This window comes from Diceros bicornis, chromosome 11, assembly GCF_020826845.1.
Source record: "Diceros bicornis minor isolate mBicDic1 chromosome 11, mDicBic1.mat.cur, whole genome shotgun sequence".
NCBI lineage: Eukaryota > Metazoa > Chordata > Mammalia > Perissodactyla > Rhinocerotidae > Diceros > Diceros bicornis.
This window is the reverse complement of record NC_080750.1, coordinates 14510939-14533314: the sequence shown is the minus strand read 5'-3', so window position 1 is coordinate 14533314 and position 22376 is coordinate 14510939. Positions and strand designations below refer to the sequence as shown.

Genomic DNA, 22376 nt, shown 5'->3' with positions numbered 1-22376 from the left:
GACCCACATACAAAATAGAGGAAGATTGGCACAGATGTTAGATCAGGGCCAATCTCCCCCATCAAAAAAAAAATTAATCCTTCAAGACACCCTCGTCCCTTTTTTCTCTGATCTTTCCTTCTCACTCAACTTCACTGGCTTCTCTTACATAACCTGCCTGTGTTATATTGGCGTTACCCAGGGATCCGTACACAGTCCTTGGCTCATTTAAATACAAAATATATGCTGATGACCACAGACACATATACTTACTAAATATCGAGTTCTTTTCTCTATGCACATTAATTTCACTCTGCAATTTCAAAAGCGAATTCAATCTTTCCTGCTAAAACTGCTTGGTTTTCTCCTCTCTACATTTCCTACATTGGTTAATAGATCATTATTCATCCAGTCATCCAAATTTGGGCATAATCCTGCATTCCTCCAGGGCTACCATATTGTACAACTCCAGGGGGCACCATTCATAGAATAGTGCCATCTTTCTTTCACCCTGGACCCTCAGGGTCTTGCCTATTTTACCTTCATAATATCTTTGGACTTTGCTCCTTTTTCTTCATTCTTACTACCATGCCATAGTTTAGACATTCATTATCTCTTGCCTAGACTATCCCCAGGCAATGCCTAACTGGTTGCCCTTCTTCAGTTTTACTCCCCACTAATTCATGTTTACCAATATGGATCTTGCTAATGTGCAAGTTCTTGAAACTTAAAAGTAGATTTCCTTTCCCTACATCATAAAGTCTAAACACCTTGGCTTAATGTATAAAATCCTCTATGATCTAGCTCTTGCCTACACTTAGAACAAAACATTAGAAAGAGGATCTAATATTTGTTGGGCACCTACCAAAACAGATATGGAAGTAAATATTTTATTTTATGTTTGATATCTACAACAACACTTAAACATGGCTATCTTTATCCTCATTTTCCAGATGAGGAAACTAAGATTCATAAACATTTTAAAATGTTACCTAAATTCACAAAGTTGTAAAGTTCTAGTCTCAGGATAGGAAGCCAAGCTTGTGCATGTTTTTCTTACAGTGTCATGCTGTCTTTTACATATTCTGCCACTTCTCAAATTGCACGTTGTGCCTTAGCCACCCCATAATCCTTTAATAGACCATGCAGCTTCATGTGCTATGTCTTTTTATGTGCTCTTTATTCTTTATGGAAACCTTTGCCTCCTTACCCATTGGATGAACTGTCTTTTACGCCAACTCAAACCTTTCATGGTACCTTTAACCACCCTCTCTAGTCCCACAGAGTTACTCAAGCCACCTCCTTGCTCTGTCCTAAATCTTTATATATACCTCATTCACAGGCTTTGTCACCTTGTTTTTGTAATCATTTATCTATAGATATGTCTTCCCTACTAGTCATGGGCTTCTTGAGGATGGGGTATAAATGTCACATGAAGGTATAAAGTATCACAACATTGGTTTTTCTAGAAACCACCAGTGTTAAACAATGTGCTTGATTTCCTGAACCGTGATAAAGCTAGATTTACAATCATTTATCTCTACAATCCCTCTACAAATAATTCTCCAAGTCTACAGGCGAATAGCAAATGTATACTCATAAACCCAGCCTCTCATCTTTTGTGCGGAAACCACCATTTGGTCTTGTCCGGTCTGGTCTCTTAAAGCTATTGACTGACAGTGTTGTCACATGCTCACCTATCACTGCTGCTTCTAGATGTCAGCTGTACCACTCTTGGGAACACTGTTGTGGTACCACTCGCTGTCCCAAGTATGTCCAATATGGGAAATGTCCTCCAGAGCCCCAAATGCAAATAAACACTATTGCTCTCTCCACTTCAGTGGAGAGACTTTTTCTTTCCCAATTTTGGCTACACAGGCCCCCAGTGCTACCTTACACATCCAGTGTTTGCCAGAGATATGTGTAACAGTCTTTTCAGTTTTCTATTGTTTGGGTTTTAGCTGCCATCTATTGGGTGACTACTGTGGGCCAGCACTTTGCAGAGCTTTTCTATACATTAGCCCATTTACTCCTTACCCTTCTACAGATAAGGAAACAGGTTCCATGAGGCTGACTTGAACCATTGCCCTATACTTCCTGCTCTTAACTCCCCCTCGCTCACATAAGAGTCATTTGGTGACTGGGCCAGAGCTCAAGCTGGCGTCAGGAGTGATGCGGTTGTCTGAGCAGCCCCTCCTCTCTGGTTTTAAAGCATCAGCCTTGGATCAGCACCCCCACCCCCCACTCCCACCCCCACCCCTGTGCCTTTCCTTTCTTTCCCAGAAACAACCCCTAGGAGTCTCTCTTCATCCCAATAGGCTGCTGGCATACTCTCCTCAATAGTTGTCTGAAGGTATCTTTAAACATTTGATTCCTTGAGTAAACAGCTTAGTTTCCAGCTGGAATCTCTGCTGAATTACCATTTACATAATAGCACTCTGCAGAAGGAAATCTTTCTTTCAAAACAAAACAAAAACTTTTGTTTTACGTTCTCATTGAGATATTGATAGAACTGAAAGAGTATAAGAAAATTTCTTTTTGGGTAAGACAAGGGTGAGCCAATGACAGAGTGACTGTGGAGGGTGTCTCTCGTTTTCCCACTGAATGAAGTAAGTAAGCATAAGAGCGGTAAGGTAGACTCCCTTTCCGAGAGCAGGAAATGAATTTCTTTATGATTTTATGAGATGGGAAGAGTACAGCTGAATAAAAGAGATATGATTTAATGAAATGGCCTGAGCCATATGTCAAGTTCCCTTTTTGCTCAACTACCTTTGCCAAGAATAAGTAAAGAGGGAGAATTACTACAAGAGAAAATGAACAGACTGACTCATTGCTTTGAGGAAACAGAAAAACATTATTGATGCACATGAGGAACTCCATTCATACGAAAGTGGCTTTAATATTCTATGAGAGTTGAAGTAGAAAATTGGGGAACAAAGGACATTGAAAGTCTTGTAGGCAAAGGAAAAATAATTGCCTAAGTGAGAATAATATTCAGATTACAGAATAAGTGTTAAATGGAAGTTACACTAAGCCATAATCCTAATATTATGAGAAAATTAATATATGAACATTACTTTATGACCCTGTAATTGTATGTCTTCAAATACAAAAGAAAGTGATGGAAGGCTTGAAATGTATTTTTTGGACAAATAAAAACATTTCCAGTAATGCTTGGAAACAAAGATGCACCTTGGGAGTGAGAAAAAAGGTGTCCCAACTTTAAGAAGATCCACCAGAACTGAATTTGCTTAAGAACCTTGTCTTGTCTTTGGATTCTATTTTGTTTTTCTGATTTTAACTAAGAGGCAGTACCCAAAATTGGCTTTTAATAACTTTGGTACAAGTTGAGGGAGGATTTCCCAGCAACTAAGGACAAATTCTAGATCTGGAAATTCTTCCCAAAGTAAAAAGCCTTGGGAAAATGCTTTAGATGATTCAGAGAGTAATATGAACTTATGACACTGAAAGATCATGAAGAAAAACTTCTTGCAAACTACAGTAAGTTGACACACATTTCTGTAACCACACTGTTAAAAAAAAAAAAGATCTAGTTTCCCTTTCCTTATTTCCCTTTTTCGAAAGCTAAGCTGGCTACTCTTGATCAACACGAAATTTTGATTATCGAATTTGTTTCCTCATCCTGATGACGATTTCTCATCAACAAATGGGTTGCCATGAGAATACAAAGTGAGTGAAAATGTGAAAGCACTTTGTAAGTATAAAGGGCTAAACAAACCCAATGTTATTATTATCATTATCATCATTATTATCATATAATGCTAGTAGGATCAAAATTTTCTTTAACATTTTTCTCATACAACTACTGGTTTCCACTTTGAATTCCATTATCTAATATCAGTAGCTGTGGAATGTTTCAATCTTTCTTTTTTTTTCCTGTTAGAAAAAAAATGTTGCATTGTTGTGTGAGGATCTGTTCACTCTTCTTTAGGAAACATTTGAGTAGTTGGCTAGAAAAGCTCCGCCAGCAAGTTCTCAGGCAACAAGAAGGCCTGTCTTAGCTCATCTGCTCAGCTGGTGGTATTTGAAGCTCACAGTTGGCAACCTGGGTGAAGTCATTTAAATGAGCTATGTATCTTTCTCTTATTTATAAGTTCAGCTATTTGTTTTTAGTCTTCTCATTCTAAAAGTGTAATCAAACCTCAAAACTAAACGGGTTAGTAGGTAAAGAGGCCAGGTTGTGTTTCCCAAAATATCACCATAGAGTTAGGTTGATCCCATCACTAATCTATGACATAGTCCTCCTTCCCTTCATTACAAGGATTTTAAAAGGCTTCCATTATCCATGAATATCAGGTATATGTCCAGATGAGGAGATCTGGCTGCGTATGCCCACCTTAAACTCTACTTTATAGTAAGCTATATCATCAGATACCACAGGAAAACAGACACACATGTCTGTGAGATAAAACTGTACTCTAAGACACAAGAATTAACTCAAAAAAGGAAGACAAAAGCTCTCCCTAACTTTTGAGAGGCATCCACTTGGACAGAAGGGTGTCTACAAGATAGGAGAAGTGAGGCAATAAACTGAGACTCCCTCTTGGGTGATAAGTAAGAGACACTTTTTTTGTGTGTGTGTGAGGAATACCAGCCCTGAGCTAACATTCATGCCAATCCTCCTCTTTTTGCTAAGGGAGACTGGCCCTGAGCTAACATCTATTGCCAATCCTCCTCCTTTATTTTTCTTTTTTTTTTCCCCTTTTTCTCCCCAAAGCCCCAGTAGATAGTTGTATGTCATAGTTGCACATCCCTCTAGTTGCTGTATGTGGGACGCGGCCTCACCATGGCCGTACAAGCGGTGCGTCGGTGCGTGCCCGGGATCCGAACCCGTGCAGGCCGCCAGTAGCGGAGCACGTGCACTTAACTGCTAAGCCACGGGCCAGCCCTAAGAGACACTTTTGAGTAGAACACTTTCTTTCTTATTCAAAGGTTGTCTGTCCCATTGCTAGGAGGACTTGCCCCAAGTTCTACAGAGAGGGAGTTACAGAAAACTGGAAGGTGCAGGTTGTCCTTTGGAAGGTATAAGCAGTAGGCGGAAGAAGATTCCTTCTGCCTCATTGAAAATAATAATCCTGGCAGCTCCAGTTCAGGTCACTTGGGTAGCTGGAGGAGCAGCACGACAACACTGGGGGGCGCGGGGGTGGGTGTTGGTGGAGGACGGCACCAAGCTTGAAGTGAGAAGTGACAACTGGGTGGAAATCATAATTGATTTTATAATTTTTACTGATTAAAAGAATATAAGGTATCCAGGAGCCTGCAAAGAGAAGACAGAGGATTCAGCATCTCAGGGTTTCTACTGAACAGGCACTTGAAGCCAAAGGTATTATGCTGATTTTGGAATTATTACTTTGCCTTTGATTGTCTTCTCCCAGACTTGTATGACTTCAGCAGGTTAATTTGCAATATCTAAGATATGTCTTCTTTATTATGCAAGGAGAATAACACAAGCCTCTGGGTTAAGAAATTTGTAAACTCGTGACCATATTAAGGAAGCAAAACATTTGGCTTGGGAGATACCATGAATAATATATTGATAAGAGTTGTTTAGCAAATGTGTTCTTTACATTCTTGATCTGTTTATCTTTGTGACAGGATGTGAATCTTTCATAAGGACATCCAAACCCAAGCTGGGTTTTGGAATCTAAGGCCTCAGGAAGCATTCTGTCTCAAGCAAGCCTTCCCATTTCTAGCTTGGTTGGAAACAATTTCTTTCATGGGTGTGGGAAAAGTACTAGCAAAATGGGCACTGTCAGCTCTCACTGAAGAATGCTCATATCATTCTAATGTCTACCTTCTAGATGAAAGTGTTTTAAGACTCTTTTTGCCTTATTTTGTACTTGTGGGGAGAGTGAGGCTTAACTCAATTAAGCTTTTTTTTTTTCCTCCAGTGAGGAAGATTTACTTTTTAAAATAAATTTTCTTTAAGTCATTAAATATAAGTTAGCAAATGTTTACAGTTTTTCAGGTTAACATATTGAGAGATTTTCTTTTGAGTCAGGCTCATTTTCAGACAAAACACTCCTAATAGACACTCTTTGTATCACCTGTGTTTCTGCTGAGTCATTACCATAGGCTCCCATTATTCCTACATCATCTTTATATGTACATAACTTTTCTTAATTATTATACATAACTATAATTTTTTGTTATTTAAAAATAGTATCTAAATAGATATGATGTTGAAATGTATTGCCTCACGGAGAAAGTAGCCTCTTTCATCTGAGGGACCCAAGCTAATTACTTGGGAGAAATGATGCAGAAAGGATTCCACTCTCAATGGAGTGGTCCCCTCAAGTCTTCAGATTTTATATTCAAAAAGCAGAAACTATGTGAAAGACATGTCTGTTTTGCTCATCTTTATATCCTAGACTTAGCACAATACCCAATCCCAATCCATGATCAATGAATATTTATTATAAGAAGGCATGCATGAATGAAGGGGAGGTCAACACTTTGCAAAGTACAAGAGAAAAACAAAGGGATCTGTGCTGATACTAAGTGATCAGAGATTAATGTCCTTGCAGAGAAGAGAAAATTTTTTAGAAATTCGAATACAGGATTACCATTTTTGAAGGCTAAATTTCTCTTTTCTGTCCACTAGTCATTGGCACTAGAAATTAACCTCTACGCAAGTAGCAGTGGCATTTTGTTTGGATATGACCTCGGAGGTCAAGTCAGTTCATATCTAGCCCTCAGGAAAGCTCATGACTCTTGAAACCCTCCTGAATTATATTCCTTAATGGTTCAGGCACCAGCATCAAATAAGTAAATGATGTTTTGTCCAATGATTTTTAGCTGTGTTATTCATATCTCCCCACATAGGTAAAAGGTTCTTTGGGGGGAATAAGCCAGGGGGACTAAGTGAGTTCTAGGATGGGTTCAGCCACCCACTTGTCAAATCCCTTGGGCAAGTCCCTTAACATCTCTGAACTTCAACTTGATCCTCACTAACATCAAAGATGTCTCTCCTAACAACATCACAGAGCTGTTATGAAGTTCAAATTAAAGCAGATAAAATATTTCAAACCACAGAACTCACGTGTGCAAAATTGTGATTTTGTTTGTTTTCTAAATTGAATTTGCTTTCAGTTGCAGAAGATAATTGAATCTATTGACTGTAGGAAATCTCCATCATTTCATTGTTTTCTCAGGCAATTTATATCTTCAGTGCAGTCATGCTTAGGAATTCTCTCTCTCTCTCCTTCTCCCCATAATGGCACCTAGGGTCTGTGAAGCAGATTTTGTGAAGAAATCCAGGTGGAGTAGGGTTGGCAGATGTGGCAAATAAAAATACAGGTTACCCAGTTAAGTTTGAATTTCAGGTAAACAACAAAATATTGCTTAGGACGTACTTAAACAAACAAACAAAAATCATTGTGTATCTAAAATTCAAATTTATCTGGATGCCCTGTATTTTTCTGGCAACTTCAGGGTAAAGGCATCTGGGTTGCAATAATCTACCATCTTACACTGCCATTGGCACTGATGTAATCTACTCCTTATGGTCTTTTCATTGGCCTACATCCTCACTGGCAATCACTGAAGCTTCCAGGTCGCTCATCTCATCTCCTGGCCTCAGGTCCATGTAGTAAATACTGCATCCTCTTCAATTTGATGGTGAAGCCACCTTACATCTATTTAACCTCAGTTAACCACTTTTGCATCCTTCTCAGGAACATAGGAAATTTCTGGCTCTGCTTGCATACTACTTGGAGGTTGAGCTGTCTCAGGACCTCTGTACCTAAACATCCACAAGTCTCAGCTGTGTACCACGGTGGTCTGGACACATGCTCTTCAAGACTTGCACCTTCCCCAGGCTTACCCCCAGGGGGTAAGGCTGAAGCTCTCTCTGCTCTTTGATGTTCGGTCTGGGCGGTACCATAGATGATGGATGAGTCCCTAGAAGTAGAGGAATAAGGCTCAGTTTCCTCACAAGGACTCAGGACATTCAGATACTCTTTTTCCCTGAGTCTTTTCTCATTTTCCCTCAGGCCATGCAACCTTTATCTATTCTTCTAAGGGGGGTGGGGGGAGTTGCTGTGTGGAAAAGGTAAGGAATAGATTATATTGTCTTTTCAGCTACCCTCTTTTCTATCAGTTGTTTATGGTATAAGTTTTTATGCCTTGATTCTGATTTTTTTCCAAACATTTTGTTATGAAAATTTCAAATATATAGCAAAGGTGAGAAGATTTATGGTGCACACCCATACATCCACTACCTAGATTTTGCCATTAACATTTTACTCTGCTTGTTTACCACCCACCCCTGTTTTCATCCATCAATCCATGTTACTTTTTGAGACATTTCAAAATAAATTGCACAAAAGGAATTAGTTTTTTTAAAAATTTTTTTAAATATATTATTTTCAAAAACATTAGTTCTTGCAATTCCAAGCTTCGGTTTTCAAGATGGTCTCTAGAGTTTGGAAAGTCTATTTTGAAATTCAAAGGCTGAACAGGGGCTGTTTTTCCCTTTGCATTCTATGACAAACTTAATCAGCCCTGAGGCAAAAGATATCTCTTACTGAGCAAAGAAAGGATTAATTACATTAAACAAAGAGAAGTGTGTGTTTGGGGGGATCATCAGTTAATACGTCAAGATATTAACTTATCTCTTACTTATCTCAGATGTAATAAAGCACTGTGCAAATGTAGGCAATGTTATTGAAAACCACATTCATGCCTTTTAAAAATTCTCGCATGGCATGTATAATTATTTGTATTGTTTCTTTATTAAATATGAAGCAAGATTAGGAGAAAAAAATTCTTAAGAGGCTTTGTATGGAAGCAAAATAATATTGACCACATAACCAAAATAGGAAAGGGTGAAATATTTACCTATAAAATGAATTTTTAAAAATACACTGAAATAAAACAGCTTTTTAAAAATGGATTGATACTCCTACTTGATCCTTTCTGATTTGGAGACAAAACATATAACTTTGTGTATCGATGTGGTCATTCTCCTCTGGGTTGGGTTCTGAGAAGCAGAGGTATGCTATGATTTCCTACATAAACAGATTCGTTCAACAAAAATGTGTTGTATCACTACTCTGTACTCTGAAGGTACTATGTTAGCTCCCAAGGCTAAAATGATAAATGCTGACCCCACCTTCAAGAAGCTTATACAGCCTCTCTGAGAGAAAGGTACATAGGATTAATGACTGTTTTACGATGTGTTGAAATTATGTTCCAAAAGCATCCTGGGATCACAAAGGAGGAAGTAAGTAACTGCTCTGGAGAACCATGGGGCCTTCACAGAGGGGCTGGTGGTTAAGCTGGGTCAGATTGTTTACCAATTCATGCAGCACTGAGAAATCTTTAGACATGGGAGTTTCATAAAGTCTGAGTTTCATAAAGACTACAGAGTCAGCAAAAGCCAATTTGCCCTATAATGTATCTGACGTGCCATAAAAACTACTACCAGCGTGTAGTGGAAACAGACTGCAGGCAACATCTCTATATTGCGTGGACGAACTGCTGCAGAGTTCCAAACTGCAGGGACATAAGCTTATATCCCTCATGAGGCTGTGGAATGGGGACACACCTCTCCCCTGCCTCTACTAGTCCAAGGCCAGGTTTGGAGTATGAAAGCGAAGTGATTTACTAGTTTGGAAGCCAAGAAGTTGAAGTTTCTGAACTTTAGATCTTTTAAAACCTTTTGAGAAGATACGTGATTCAGCAACGTTACAGATTTAGTTTTGGGTGGGGAAAGGGCTTTATGGTGTCTGAGCACTGTGTGTACATGCATAGGTACTAAAATAATTGGTGCTAGTTTAGGTTCAAGAAATATAGAATGAACATTACAGACAAAAACGGCTATCATGGAGTTTATATTCTAATGACAGGAAGCAATGAACAAAGAAAAAACATACAGTGTATGTATACATATATATGTGTGGAAAAAGATAGCAGGAAGAGTGGATAGAAAGTGCTGAGATGGAGAGCAATTTTAAATAGGAAGGCCAGGTAAGGACTCAGTAACAGGTGACGTGTAAGCAATTACCGATTGAAGGTGAGGGACTGAGCCACGTGGATATCTAGGGGAAGATAGTTCTATGCAGAAAGAGCAAGGAGTGTGTACGACAGGTTCATGGACCAGCCACTGAAAGGTTTTGAGCAGAGGAGTGACATGAAATGACATATTTTTAAAGACTTATATTGGCTACTGTCTTGATAATAGATGGGTGAGGAGCAAGAGCGGAAGCAGGGAGGCCATCAGGTTATTGCAATAATCCAGGGAAGAGATGACAGTGGCTTGGTCAGTTCAAAGATGCTAAGCATCTTGCCCAAGGTCACATAACTAGTAAATGATGGGACTAGGATTTGACAGAGACAGGTATCAGTCACTACTGAATGCTCTCTTAAAAATTTTCGTGTGAATAAAATCAAGAAGCAAACATTAAAGTTCCTATTTTGAGAAAGTTAGACAAAGGCATGTTTATTTCACCTTGCCACTTTCTCATTAGACTGGGAAGTCTCCAGGCTCTTGTGGCAATGTGCTGCTCTTCTTTTGGATATATTTTCAAAGCGCCTACAAAATGTTCAGGAAGATTGGATACAAGTTTCCATCCAAAGACTGGACACATAGGCTATGACAGAAAAAGAGGAGTCAAGGATGCCTCCAAGTTTTTAGTCTGGAGCATGAAAGTTGTCATTGATTGTGATGCGGAAGATCAGGAAACAGGTTTTATACAAGTAAGGAAGGAGGTGCCTATTAAACATCCAAATAGGGATGGCAAGTAGGCAATTAAAATAGGAGTTAGAGGGGCTGGTCTGGTGGCGCAAGCGGTTAAGTGCGCGCTCCGCTGTGGTGGCCCGGGGTTCGCCGGTTCAGATCCTGGGCGTGCACTGACGCACTGCTTGGCAAGCCATGGTGTGGCAGCCTCCCATGTAAAGTGGAGGAAGATGGGCACAGATGTTAGCCCAGGGCCAGTCTTCCTCAGCAAAAAAAGAGGAGGATTGGCAGATGTTAGCACAGGGCTGATCTCCTCACAAAATAAAATAAAATAGAAGTTTGAGGTTCAGAGGTGTAGTCTATTCTGAGTGCCCCAGGTTAACTGATTACCACAAGTTGTCACCCTATTTTGGTTACCACAAGTTGTTAAATATTTTGAATATTACTTTTGATAATATCTATTAAGTGGTATTGCAGTTGTCAACCTCACCCGTTTAGTACATAATGCACATAGTCAGGTTTATTTTTACTGAAAAGCCACTTTGATCACGTAATTCCTTTGCTCAAGGGTCTTCACTAGCTCCCCATGGCCTATTGCAAGAAAGTCAAAATTTCTTAACCTGAAATTTAAAACCTTTCACAATTTGATCCAAATCAACTTTATATATACCACATGAACACTGTTCTAGTCACGCTGGGCTTGCTAGAGTCCTTCATACTTAGGTTTGTCCATCTCTGTTCCATTTAAGATGTTCCCCTTACAGTGATATATCTCAGCTCTCACCATCTATTAAATCCTATCCACCCTTCAAGGCCCAGCAGAAACTCCAACTCCTCCCATAACAATTAAAGCTGAGAACAAGCTCTCTGTCCTCTAAACTCTTACAGGCAGGCACACACACACGTGTGCATGTATGTATATCTACATTAATTTTATTGGAGGCAGGAACTTTTGCTTAGTTTCATTTGGAACGCACTCAGTGCCAAGTGCAAAGTTAGTAATGCATAACTGATTGATGGCCCTTTCCTTTTGTCATATTATTTGTTGCATAAATAATTTGATTGATGGCCCTATCTTGAAGATCATATTATTATTAACATCTAAGCTCTTTATATGTATTATCACTGATAACAACCCTAGGAAGAGGACACTGTTACTCTCCCCATTTTACAAATGTGGGAGTCGAGCCTTAGGTGCCTTAAGTAGTGGATGGTGGAGCTGAGATATGAATCCAGATGATCTGACTCGAGAGACAGATCTTTCAGTAGCAACTAGGTACTCTCTCTCCCACCTAGATAGCACATTCCCTTAAAAATTCACGCAAATAGATTCAGGAAACAAAGGAGGTTTTTCAACCCCCATTCTAAAAGAATAGTAAAGAAAAAGCCATATTTATTTTACCTGGCAAAGAATGCATCCAAGCATTTATAGAAATGTGATGCTCTCCTCTTGGACTAATTTTGAGAATTATCAACTCGAATGATAGTTACAGACCAGTGATTGGTAGTTCCTTGGTCCTTTCCTTCACCATATTTCTCTGTCAGTTATTTTCCTCTATATAATATTTTAGTCACTTGAGAAATGAGGACCCTTCAAAATCACCTTGGAATCATGAGTAAAATGTCTGTTTCTCTGAGAGTTATTGCAGCTAGTAAGACTTCTCATGAAACAAAGCTTGACTAAAGCCAGACTCTTAAAGCATACAACACACGTGAGAGGGGTGCAAGTAAGGCAAAGAGGGCATATGTAACAGAAAATATCCAGTTTATCCCTGGGACTATCCTAGTGCAAGTTCCTTTTTCCTCAAACCAAACATGGGGCTCTCCAGAAGAGTTATCGTTTATTCATAAATCACCACATGGCTCTCTGGAGCTAATAGAAAATCTGTTTGTTGTTAAACTGCATAGCAGAAGAGGCAAAGAAATTGTAATGAAAAATGCAAAGGGACAGGATTTCTGTTCAATAGAAGCAATCACACCACGATGTGCTGTAACACTGAGTGTGCGTCAGGATTCCGGTACAGAAGAGAGCCAGAGGACAACGGTGCCAAGGACACTACTTCCTGGCAAGAAGATGTTGTTTCAAACCACTCCTCTAGGTCAATGTTACCACATCCACTAGGTTATTATTACCAAATACACAGACAAGGATGAAGGGAACCTTGAACTATATTTTTACGTTATTGTCTTATTTTCCTTTTCTGATGAGCAGATTTTAGTGTTAATGAAGTGTCAATCTGCAGGAAATCTCTCCTTATATCCCCTAAAATCAGATCATATGTGAGTCATAACTTTTACTTGTAGAACTCTGAGCAATTGGATTTCCACCTGTATTTTTGGATATTGCCTTAAGGAAACATCGCTCCATTTCACTCTAGCGTACCCCTAAAATAGACCAAGAAACCATCAAAAAGTAAAGACACACACACACATACACACACACACAAACTAGCAAAAAGTCCATAAATTTGATATGTAGATATTCATCAACTTATTCATTCAGCAAAATGTGTGGAACACCTGCTCTGTGCCGTGGTGCTGTGGCTCCAGAGTGAAGACACCAAGATGTAAATGAGCTATTGTAAAGAAGCTCTGCCTAGCTGGTTAGAGCAGATCAGATAAAGTCAGGGTGCAAGAGAGACATTAGCTGGGTTTTCCAGGTCACCAGGTTGGAGGGAGGCCCAGAGAGGAGAATGTTCTAGGCAGAGAGCGCAGCAGGTATTAGGGCGCCTGACTTATTTCAGGAAACAGAGGCAATTCAGTAATGGTCGGAGCACAGGGAAAGCTGGAGAGTGGTGAAGACAAGAAGTAGAAAAAGGGAGGGCCAAATCTTGGACACCCCTTCATTCCCTTTTAAAGAGTTTGAATTTCAGGACTCTTAGGATTTATCCTACATATATGTGGATATCTCATAGGGAGGTCTAAATAAAACCGTAAATTATGTGATTGACTGTAAATCCTTTCTTTTTTCTTTTCAGCAGCACATTCTTTCTTTCCTTTTTGTCTTCTTGCCTTTTCTTTTGCTCCCCCTCCTCCAAGTCCAGAAAGAGGTCTTCTGCTCCACCGGGGCCCATTTATGTAGCTCCAGGCATGCACTTTCCAGCTTTTGTCTGAACTCCCTGAGTGCTCTGTTACCTCAATGACAAGAGTCAACTAATTAAAGCTAAAATATTAGTGCAAAATAAAGATTTAACTCCCAATGAGTTGTGGAAAAAATCTGGACTTGACCTATGGAAAAGAGAGTCTTAAACTTGAGAACCAAGTTTAAACTTTCTGCCAATATAGAAGATTAGCTTTGCAAACAATGTCCATTTTCTTTGTAATAGATTATTTTCTCTTTTAGTTCCATACGAATTAGTAGCGCTTATAGAGTTATGTATGACTCATTCAGTTTCACACAGCTAAGCTCACATTTATAAGGCATTGCCAGAAAATCTTGCCTTTAGGGAAGCAAGTAACCGAGTTGTCAAAAAGTCAACAGTTACCTAACTGCTCTGGGAAGTACATGAAGTTATGGCAGTGAGGTTGCTGAGGAAAGACTTGGTTTGCCCAGGCTGTCTGTGGTTAACTTCCTCCTCCAGTTGGAGAAACTGCCAGTAAAGGAAGAATGACAATTTACATACCATAGCAAGGCTTATCCTCCTCGCGTCTTAGTCACAGCCCCCTACTTAAGACATCCTGGGAAATCCCTATTTGGAAGAGAAGAAAAGTTAAAATCACAGTTGCTGTGCTTATAACCTTATTCTGTGTAATTCACATACAGAGTCTCTTCTGTTCGTTGTTAATGAAAAACTATTGCTATTATTTTCTATCATGACTTAACTGTTTGTGTGGTCTTTTTCTAAATTTTGTATATTTGGTCTCACTTTAAAAGACACCATAAGAGACATTTTCTTTCTTTTTTTCTCTCTGCTTTTTAAGATTCCAGGGAAGACAACTTCCATGGCAAATTTGGTACGGGGTACAACTAGAACGAGTGCTGCAGAAAGTTCTACGGAGCATGCAGAGGTAAGGACACATTTCTAGGGGATGAATTGACCATATCTACTATCGACAGCATTTCTAATGGCAATGATTTATAAGAGCAGAAATGGCTATTTTACTTTCTTTAGCTAAGATCTGCTCTATATTTTTAAACAATGTTATTCAAGAAAAAACATCTGAGTGACCGCTGCATTTCCTTTGACACTTCTGAGCTTCATTTCTTCTTTTACAAAGTGAGAGATTAAATCCTGTCCTTTCAGCTTCCCAACTATATGGGTTTCATATTTTGCTCTTGTTTTAGGGGAATTTGGTTCAATGTAAAATTTTTAAAGAATATTATATTAGTGTGGTTAGAAATAAAATATATTATAGCAATAAAGTATCCATGGTAAAATATTTATTTATATATGTGCGATTAATACCATAGTCTTTGTTCGGTTACTGCTTACTGCAACAGATACTTACTAATTAAATGAATGAATGAAAGTGCTTTCTCAAAGGTTTTTTTTTAGAGATAACCAAGATATTATAGGAAACCAAGTGAGGCTCTTTTGCTCATTTAGGTAAATTTATTAGTATAAGAACCTGAATATCTTAGAAGTTGGTCTGGGTCTTATGGTAAATGGGAAAGAAATGCCCAGATACTTTGAACATAGATTACATTTTATAGAGAATAACTGTTCTGTAAGGGGGCCCTTAGTAGGTCCAATGACAAAAAATCTTTGTATTTATTGCAATATCAGGTGCCTTCATTAGCAACTGGAAAGCAAAGCAAATACAATGAAAAGTTCCCCCCAGCCTCTGTGTTTAATTGATTTTTCTTCATTTTAATACCCACCTAAGACATAGGAACCACACTAAAACGTTGATTAATCTCCAGAGAAATCCCTGGTGAGACATTCGTGGCTTACAATCCATTCCTATTACTGTGCTTTCTCTCTCTCGAAGATTTAGTATCTAGCTTTTCAATAACTTAGTTATAAAATAAAAATCAAATGTCAAAATATTTCACAATTTTTTCCAGAGAAAATTATACGTGGGAAAAAAATGCACACTGTCTGATTAATCTTACTCTGGATTCCTAGAAGGCAGTGTCATACAAATGTTTGCTGGTCACAGATTTTTTTTTTTTACCTATATTGGAAATGGAGAAAAGACTTTTTGAGGACCCCAAATCCATGTTCCCAAACGTGGTGTGGAATGGGAGAATCTTGAACTTTAATATGAAACATGATAACCTGTGAAATTTATTAAAAATAGAGGTGGGATAAATAGGTGAAGCACAGAGGATTTTGGGGGCAGTGGAATTATTCTGTATGATACTATAATGATAGATACAGGTCATTATACATTTGTCCAAACCCATAGAATGTACCACACCAAGAGTGAACCCTAATGCAAACTATTGGACTCTGGGTGATAACGATGTGTCCGTGTAGGTTCATCTCTTGTACCAAATGTACCACACTGGTGGGGGATGTTAATAATGCAGAGGGCTACACATGTGTGAGGGCAGCGGGTATATGGGAAATCTACTTCCACTCAATTTTGCTGTGAACCTAAAACCGCTCTAAAAAATAAAGTCTATTAAAAAGAAAACAGAGGAGCTATGGCTCCCTTTTCAGAGATTCCAATTCAGTGTTCAGGGTGCCCTGCTTAGCAAGCTCCCACGATTACTTTGATGTACTCTTGCGGTGAGAACCACTGGTCTAGAATCCAGTCTCACTGCACCTCTGCTTTGCTAAACACAGGACACCCTAAGTAGGGTTGGCTCACAGCATTTTCCACGTCAAAGATGCCTACTATTTAGTCTGTTCTGATCCAGAATGAGTCCAGTCTCTTGGAAGTCTTCTTAAAGAAGGGAGAGCCCAATTATAGCACCCAATATACTTGTCACCTAGATTTTTATGTCACTTCTGGCAGGCAGCCAAACCAGCTTAAAGTCAGTCAAGCAAGTACAATCATTCTGAATTTGTTGATGCACAGAAGAACGTCTTTTTTAAAATGTAGTCTTAATTATACACGGGTCTGAATAGGAAAAAGCTAAGAAAACCAAGAACAGCATCTGTAGAGGTAAAATAGTATCAAACCCTAAAACGTTGAGCAAGACCTAGGTAAGTAGAGAAAAGATAGAAAAATAGTTTTATAAATCATTTCTAATGAAAAAAGTCCTTGAAATCCCAGGATGATTGCAAAAGAGCATTTCCTGTAAACGTTTCTGGCAAGGGCCAACACGTTTTCAAAATATTTCTTAATTGTTCGTGAATATCTTTAAGCAATTTCATGGTCCACAATAACTATTGAGCCTGAAACTGAGCAACATATTTGGGAACTACCCTCATCACCCGATTCATTGTATTATTTATACGACTCAGAGATGAGATGGTAAAAAGACTCTTGAGTTAAAATATAGAAAACAGTACTTAAGTGAGCTTTGTTGGTGGTGCATTTAGACAGACGGCAGGAAGTTTCCAGAGCTTTTGTGCATCTTTGCATGAATATCTCCACCCCTAGGAAAAAAAAAAAGAAACTGAAAAGAAAGGTGGTTAACTTTTTCACTGTGCCAATGATTTATTACTAATCTAAATTTGTAACCTAGTGGCTTTATTCAAAGGGCTGTTTAAAATTAACTATATAGTACCGGATAATCTACACGCACCTCTGTAACATATTTGTGTGATAGTCATTGATGTAGCTAATTTATTGTAGTTGTAGAATCAATTTGCTGCCTTTTAGCTGCATGTGTCAGTCTTTTTTTCTTGAAGTTTCTGTCACTGCCCTGACTTTCACCAGGGCCCCTCTTCAGATTGTGGACACACCTACAAAAATGATTTTTTAGAAATGTTTTCTATGTAAATACCTAACATATATCCGTGAAACTGACCTGATTTCTATATGCATTATACTCTGAATTTTCATTTTCTCAGAAAAGAATTGAAATCCTAATTTCTTACTTACCTGTTATAGAGACACATTTACAATTTATTAGAGAATTATTTTGGTAATTAATTCATATAAAGGAGTCTAAAATATAATATAAAGCTTATTGATCAACAGGTCTCTATGAAGGACTATAGTGTGAAGATTGTTACTGCTAGAATAAGATATTTTTATAAATCACAATGTGAGAGTTGACCAAATGCGTGGAGTTTGGGAAGGGCAGCATTTCTCCTGTTTATTTTATAGACTATTATGTTTCACTCTTTTTTTTTTTTTTTTATAGTGTGCTCAATCATCAAGAAGAAAGAACTTGACAAATCCTCTTGAACAAAAGATAAGGTGCTTGGAAAAACAAAGAAAAGAGGTAATTTAGAAATATTAATTAAAGCAACATGTGCCATGGGTTAATGCTGAGAATAAAATAGAGTGAATCACCTGGTGCCTTTATTTTTGTTGTTGAGTCACAGTATTTATCTCTAGGTTACTGTACTGCATTATTTTGAGAGCAAATGCTTTTTTCTTATTCACTCATATTTCTCTTAGTCTCTCAGTGTTTGTGAAAGTGAATGAAAAATGACAGTCATAAATCCGATTATTATAATCTCAGTTGTCTCAAAACGTAGATGTTTCCTCCACATGGACTATGTGAGCTTAATCACCTGTGTCCTTTATGTCTTGCAACTTGACACACCTTGAAACTCATACTGTCAAGGGCTTTAAGTTTAGTGGACTTAGGTGCTATGACTCTGTGAGTTAAGCATCTGATCTCATAGGGGTTAAGGAACATTATCATAAAAAATGTTTGTTTCTAAAATGTCATTGGGAATGTGATGGATATTATTTTGAGTTTGTTTTTCTGAGTTTAATGAATGTTAGAATCTCTTTATTCTTATTGACAGAGGAGGTGGTGAAAAGTATAACAATTTTAGCACTATGACGTGTCTCATTCTATATATTACATCTTTCATGTTCTCGTCTGTGATACCTTCTACTCCTCTTTGATACTGCATAAAATATTGTGCCTTTCTGGAAAATTACTGTCCTATAGCAGAGTAATGTTACCATAGCATAGAAATATTAATCTCTAAAGTGCCAACAGATCAGGTATCTTTATATAATAATATTATATAGTCTTATACTAAATACTCATATCTATTTCCAGCATAAGAGTTACCTAGTAACTGTCTTTCTGGATTAGATATTTTGTTTTGTGATTAGGAGAAAATCTTGCAACTTTTTAGTCATTTTGACTACCTTCTCAATGTCTGTTCCATATTGATTAAGTGCTGGATTTTCTCTTGATGTAGGAAGTTGCAGACTTCCCTTACTAGAACACTAAAACACAGGTCATAGTGCTTTTTCTTCCTTCTGTTTAGCACATAGTTTTGAAACTTCCAAATTGTTTGCAACCTAAATTATTTCTAAATAGTGTCTTATGACAAAACTACTATTCTTTGAAAATCTGTACTTTCAAAAAGGTGATAGTATCCATTTGTTGAGTATATATTACAAATCATGTGTTGATTTTAAAAAGCACAATAGTGCAAACAAATGATGATCAGTTAATGGGGTTTGGGAGTTGTTAATATATAATTTTATTTATTTATTTTTCCCCCAAAGCCCCAGTAGATAGTTGTATGTCATAGTTGCACATCCTTCTAGTTGCTGTACGTGGGATGTGGCCTCAACATGGCCAGAGAAGCGGTGCGTCGGTGCGTGCCCGGGATCCGAACCTGGGCCGCCAGCAGTGGAGCGCGTGCACTTAACCACTAAGCCATGGGGCCGGCCCTAGGGAGTTGTTAATATAAATTCTGCTTTTAAAAAGCTGGAAGAAATGTTTCATTAAAATAATCAATGTAAGCACATAGAAAAATATGGAAAGATTGGAAAAAAGACCCTTCATATATAAATAAATCCTAGAGAAAACCATCAATACTCACAAATTTTTACTAGATTCTAGTTGGATTAAACAAAGAAGATGAAAATTCAAATAACCAAGCAAAGTTAAAAATTGCTAATAAACTGTTCAGCTGTCTAGTTAAGATATAAAGACTTAATAGCTTTCATATGTGAACCAGTTATGAAAAGGTGAGAGTATGTTCAACTAAATCATCCCCGCCCACCTAGAACTTGGTGGAAGGAATACCGTCTTCACCCATGGCTTCCAAAATCTCAGTAACCTCAAAAAGTGATTGCCTTTTGGCCAGATCTCCAAATGGGCAGAATCCTTTGTTGACTTACCAAATTTTAATAATTTCAGCTCCTGGAAGTTAACCAGCAATGGGATCAGCAATTTAGAAGTATGAAAGAGTTATATAAAAGAAAGGTAAACACCTCTCTCTGTTTGGTATTTGCTTTTAATCAATAATGTGGTGGGGCCAAGTATGTGAAGATTCTCGCTGATTTCAGCTAAAGGAGATTTGTGGATAGTCAACAGTTGAAAAATGATGGGGAGGAAGATGCTGAGTGCATTATTGGCCTCTTGCTGCTGACGATTAAGGAACAGTATCAGTGAATTGTCTTGAGTGTTGCAAAACAAAGGTACTAAAAATAGCCTCTAGAGAGGTTTCTAGAGTTCTTATGCACATTTATCACAGCTTACAGAGTATCCTGGCATTGGCTTTGTTACTAGCTACATAAACACGGTTATATGCAAGGTGAGAGATGGTTTAAAGTTCACACTGTTTTATGCAAGGCTAGCTCTAATTCTTTAATCAAACAGCATGAGCTATTTTCCACAGATAAAGAAACAAACAGCGCTAACAGTGAAAGGGGGAGGGGAAGTGGATATCTCACTTTTCTCTAAAGCATGCTCTCTGTCAAGAAGCCTTTGCTTTGGTGAGAAAGAAATTTTTTGGAGAAAATATCTTTTAATAGCTGAAAGTCAATTTATAATTTTAAATCGTTCCATGTTCAAAAAGAGAGAAAAGGGAAAGTAAATTCCCCTGAATAATTCAGAACTAAGAAACCTGACCACAAGTGAGTAATATAGCAGTATTGCTCTTTTCTTCCCCATTTTGATACTCAGAAGTACTACATTTAGAAAGTGCAGGATAATGCTCCTACTACAGGAGGCCATGGTCAGGCCACCTTGTAATGGAGCAGCTTTGGGGTCTCCAAATTTAAAGATCATGATTCCAGAGAAAATGTTGAAGCTGCTTTCCTGAATGGCTTGCAGGTGAGTGAAGACCTGGGGTTAAGATGGGTGTAATTCCCATCTCTGATGAAGCATGTCTCTAAGGCTTCTCTCAGTGGACCGTTGTCACTCTGACATCTAATCTGGCATTTAGTAGCAGGTCAAGCACTGCAGGTTACTGATGAGTTAAAGGCCATGTCTGTTTTTCCCTGGTATAGATATCTTCACTCACCCCTGACCCCTAGCATCAGATCAGGCATGGCACATCTTGAGAGATGAGAATAGAATGACAAGCCTAGAACCGCCCCCGTCTAAGGGCTAAATCTTTACTCCCTCGTAAGTGGTGTGGTTTGGACAAAGGAGGACAGAGCTAGAGGCTGTTATGGTGTTTGCTTTTTCCGGTAGAGGAAGCTCCTTTTTAAATGCAAATGTCCTGATCTTTGTTAGGGGAGGTGGAAAGTAGAACCTCTCCTCCGGGGACGCCCAGGTGTGGGGCTTTTCTGTCCCCGAGGGCATGGTCTGGGAATAAATCTGGGGGTGCGTGGGCTTCAGAAGAGGTGTCTGCAACTGTCTGTGAACGACTTCCTCAGGTCGCAGAGCTGAAAATGAAACTGGACGCAGCAGAGAGATGCCTCAGCACACAAGAGAAGGAGCGGCAGCAGAGTCAGAGAGAGAGCGACAGGCAGCGCGACCTGGCCCGGGAGCGGCGACAGCGCGAGGAGGTGGGCGGGGCTGAGTGCAGGCAGGGGGCGGGGTTTCCTGCTGGAAGCTACCGTTCTGTTAAAATCAGCTCACTGCTGGGCAGTGACCAGCGTGCGAGGGTGTGCAGGTTACGCAAGTCCCCAAAGCCACTGATAAGGGTCACTTCTCTGGAATCAGATGGAAGGAGATGCCCTTTCGCTTCCTCCTTTGTTGCACAAATAAGCAGGCCTGCTTCTCCAGGCTCTACCAGCAGAGAGAACTGATCCACAGCTGTGCTGATATCTGTCTAGGGCATTTCAGCCTAGGAGAAAATTAATTTTTTTCTTTTGCCTTTCCTCATTTTATTATTATTTTTACTAGTGTTAATAATAATATGATAATATCTTGTATTCGTATAGCTGCTTTTCATCTTACAGAGAGCTTTACAAATAGGTATTGCTTTTGTAATCATAAAAATAGCACATTTAAAACAGTACTTCACCCTCATTATCTCATTTGACATTCTCAGCCCACCTGGGAGGAAAATATTATTTTTGCCATTTTAAAGATGACTTGCTAACGTTGATAACTTAGCACACAGGAAAATGTATTGTGGCCATTGAGGAGACAATTTCTCCTAAAACAGACTCTTGGTTTTACTTTGTTATTGGACTTCATGGATATTGCAGAAAAAAAAATGGGAGGAAAACCTTAAGCTCTAAGGGCCTCTCATTTTTTTAGGTATGTTAGGAAAAAACAAGAAGTGTGAATATCCTCAGGTGAAGTCTCATGACTGATATTGCGAGGCATTGGTTGTATTTTAAAACACGCACAAATCTTAAGGCAGTGTCTAAAAATTGTACAGACGATGTCAGTCCAGGTTTTCCGACCTTGCTAAGGGTAAGGGTACCTTTGTCACAGTGAGCCAGAGGAAAGCAAGGTTTACCATCTTCC

At 38.7% G+C, this 22376-nt stretch overlaps 1 protein-coding gene across 1 annotated transcript in view; it reads left to right on the top strand.

Moving 5' to 3' along the window:
* TNIP3 (TNFAIP3 interacting protein 3) overlaps positions 1-22376 on the top strand; it is a 92010-nt gene that overhangs the window by 44505 nt on the left and 25129 nt on the right. Inside the window, exons 4-7 of the mRNA XM_058550633.1 lie at positions 14603-14689; positions 17889-17969; positions 19866-19931; positions 21332-21463. Coding sequence (XP_058406616.1) covers positions 14603-14689; positions 17889-17969; positions 19866-19931; positions 21332-21463 — 366 coding nt within the window. The remainder of the gene's footprint in view (positions 1-14602; positions 14690-17888; positions 17970-19865; positions 19932-21331; positions 21464-22376) is intronic.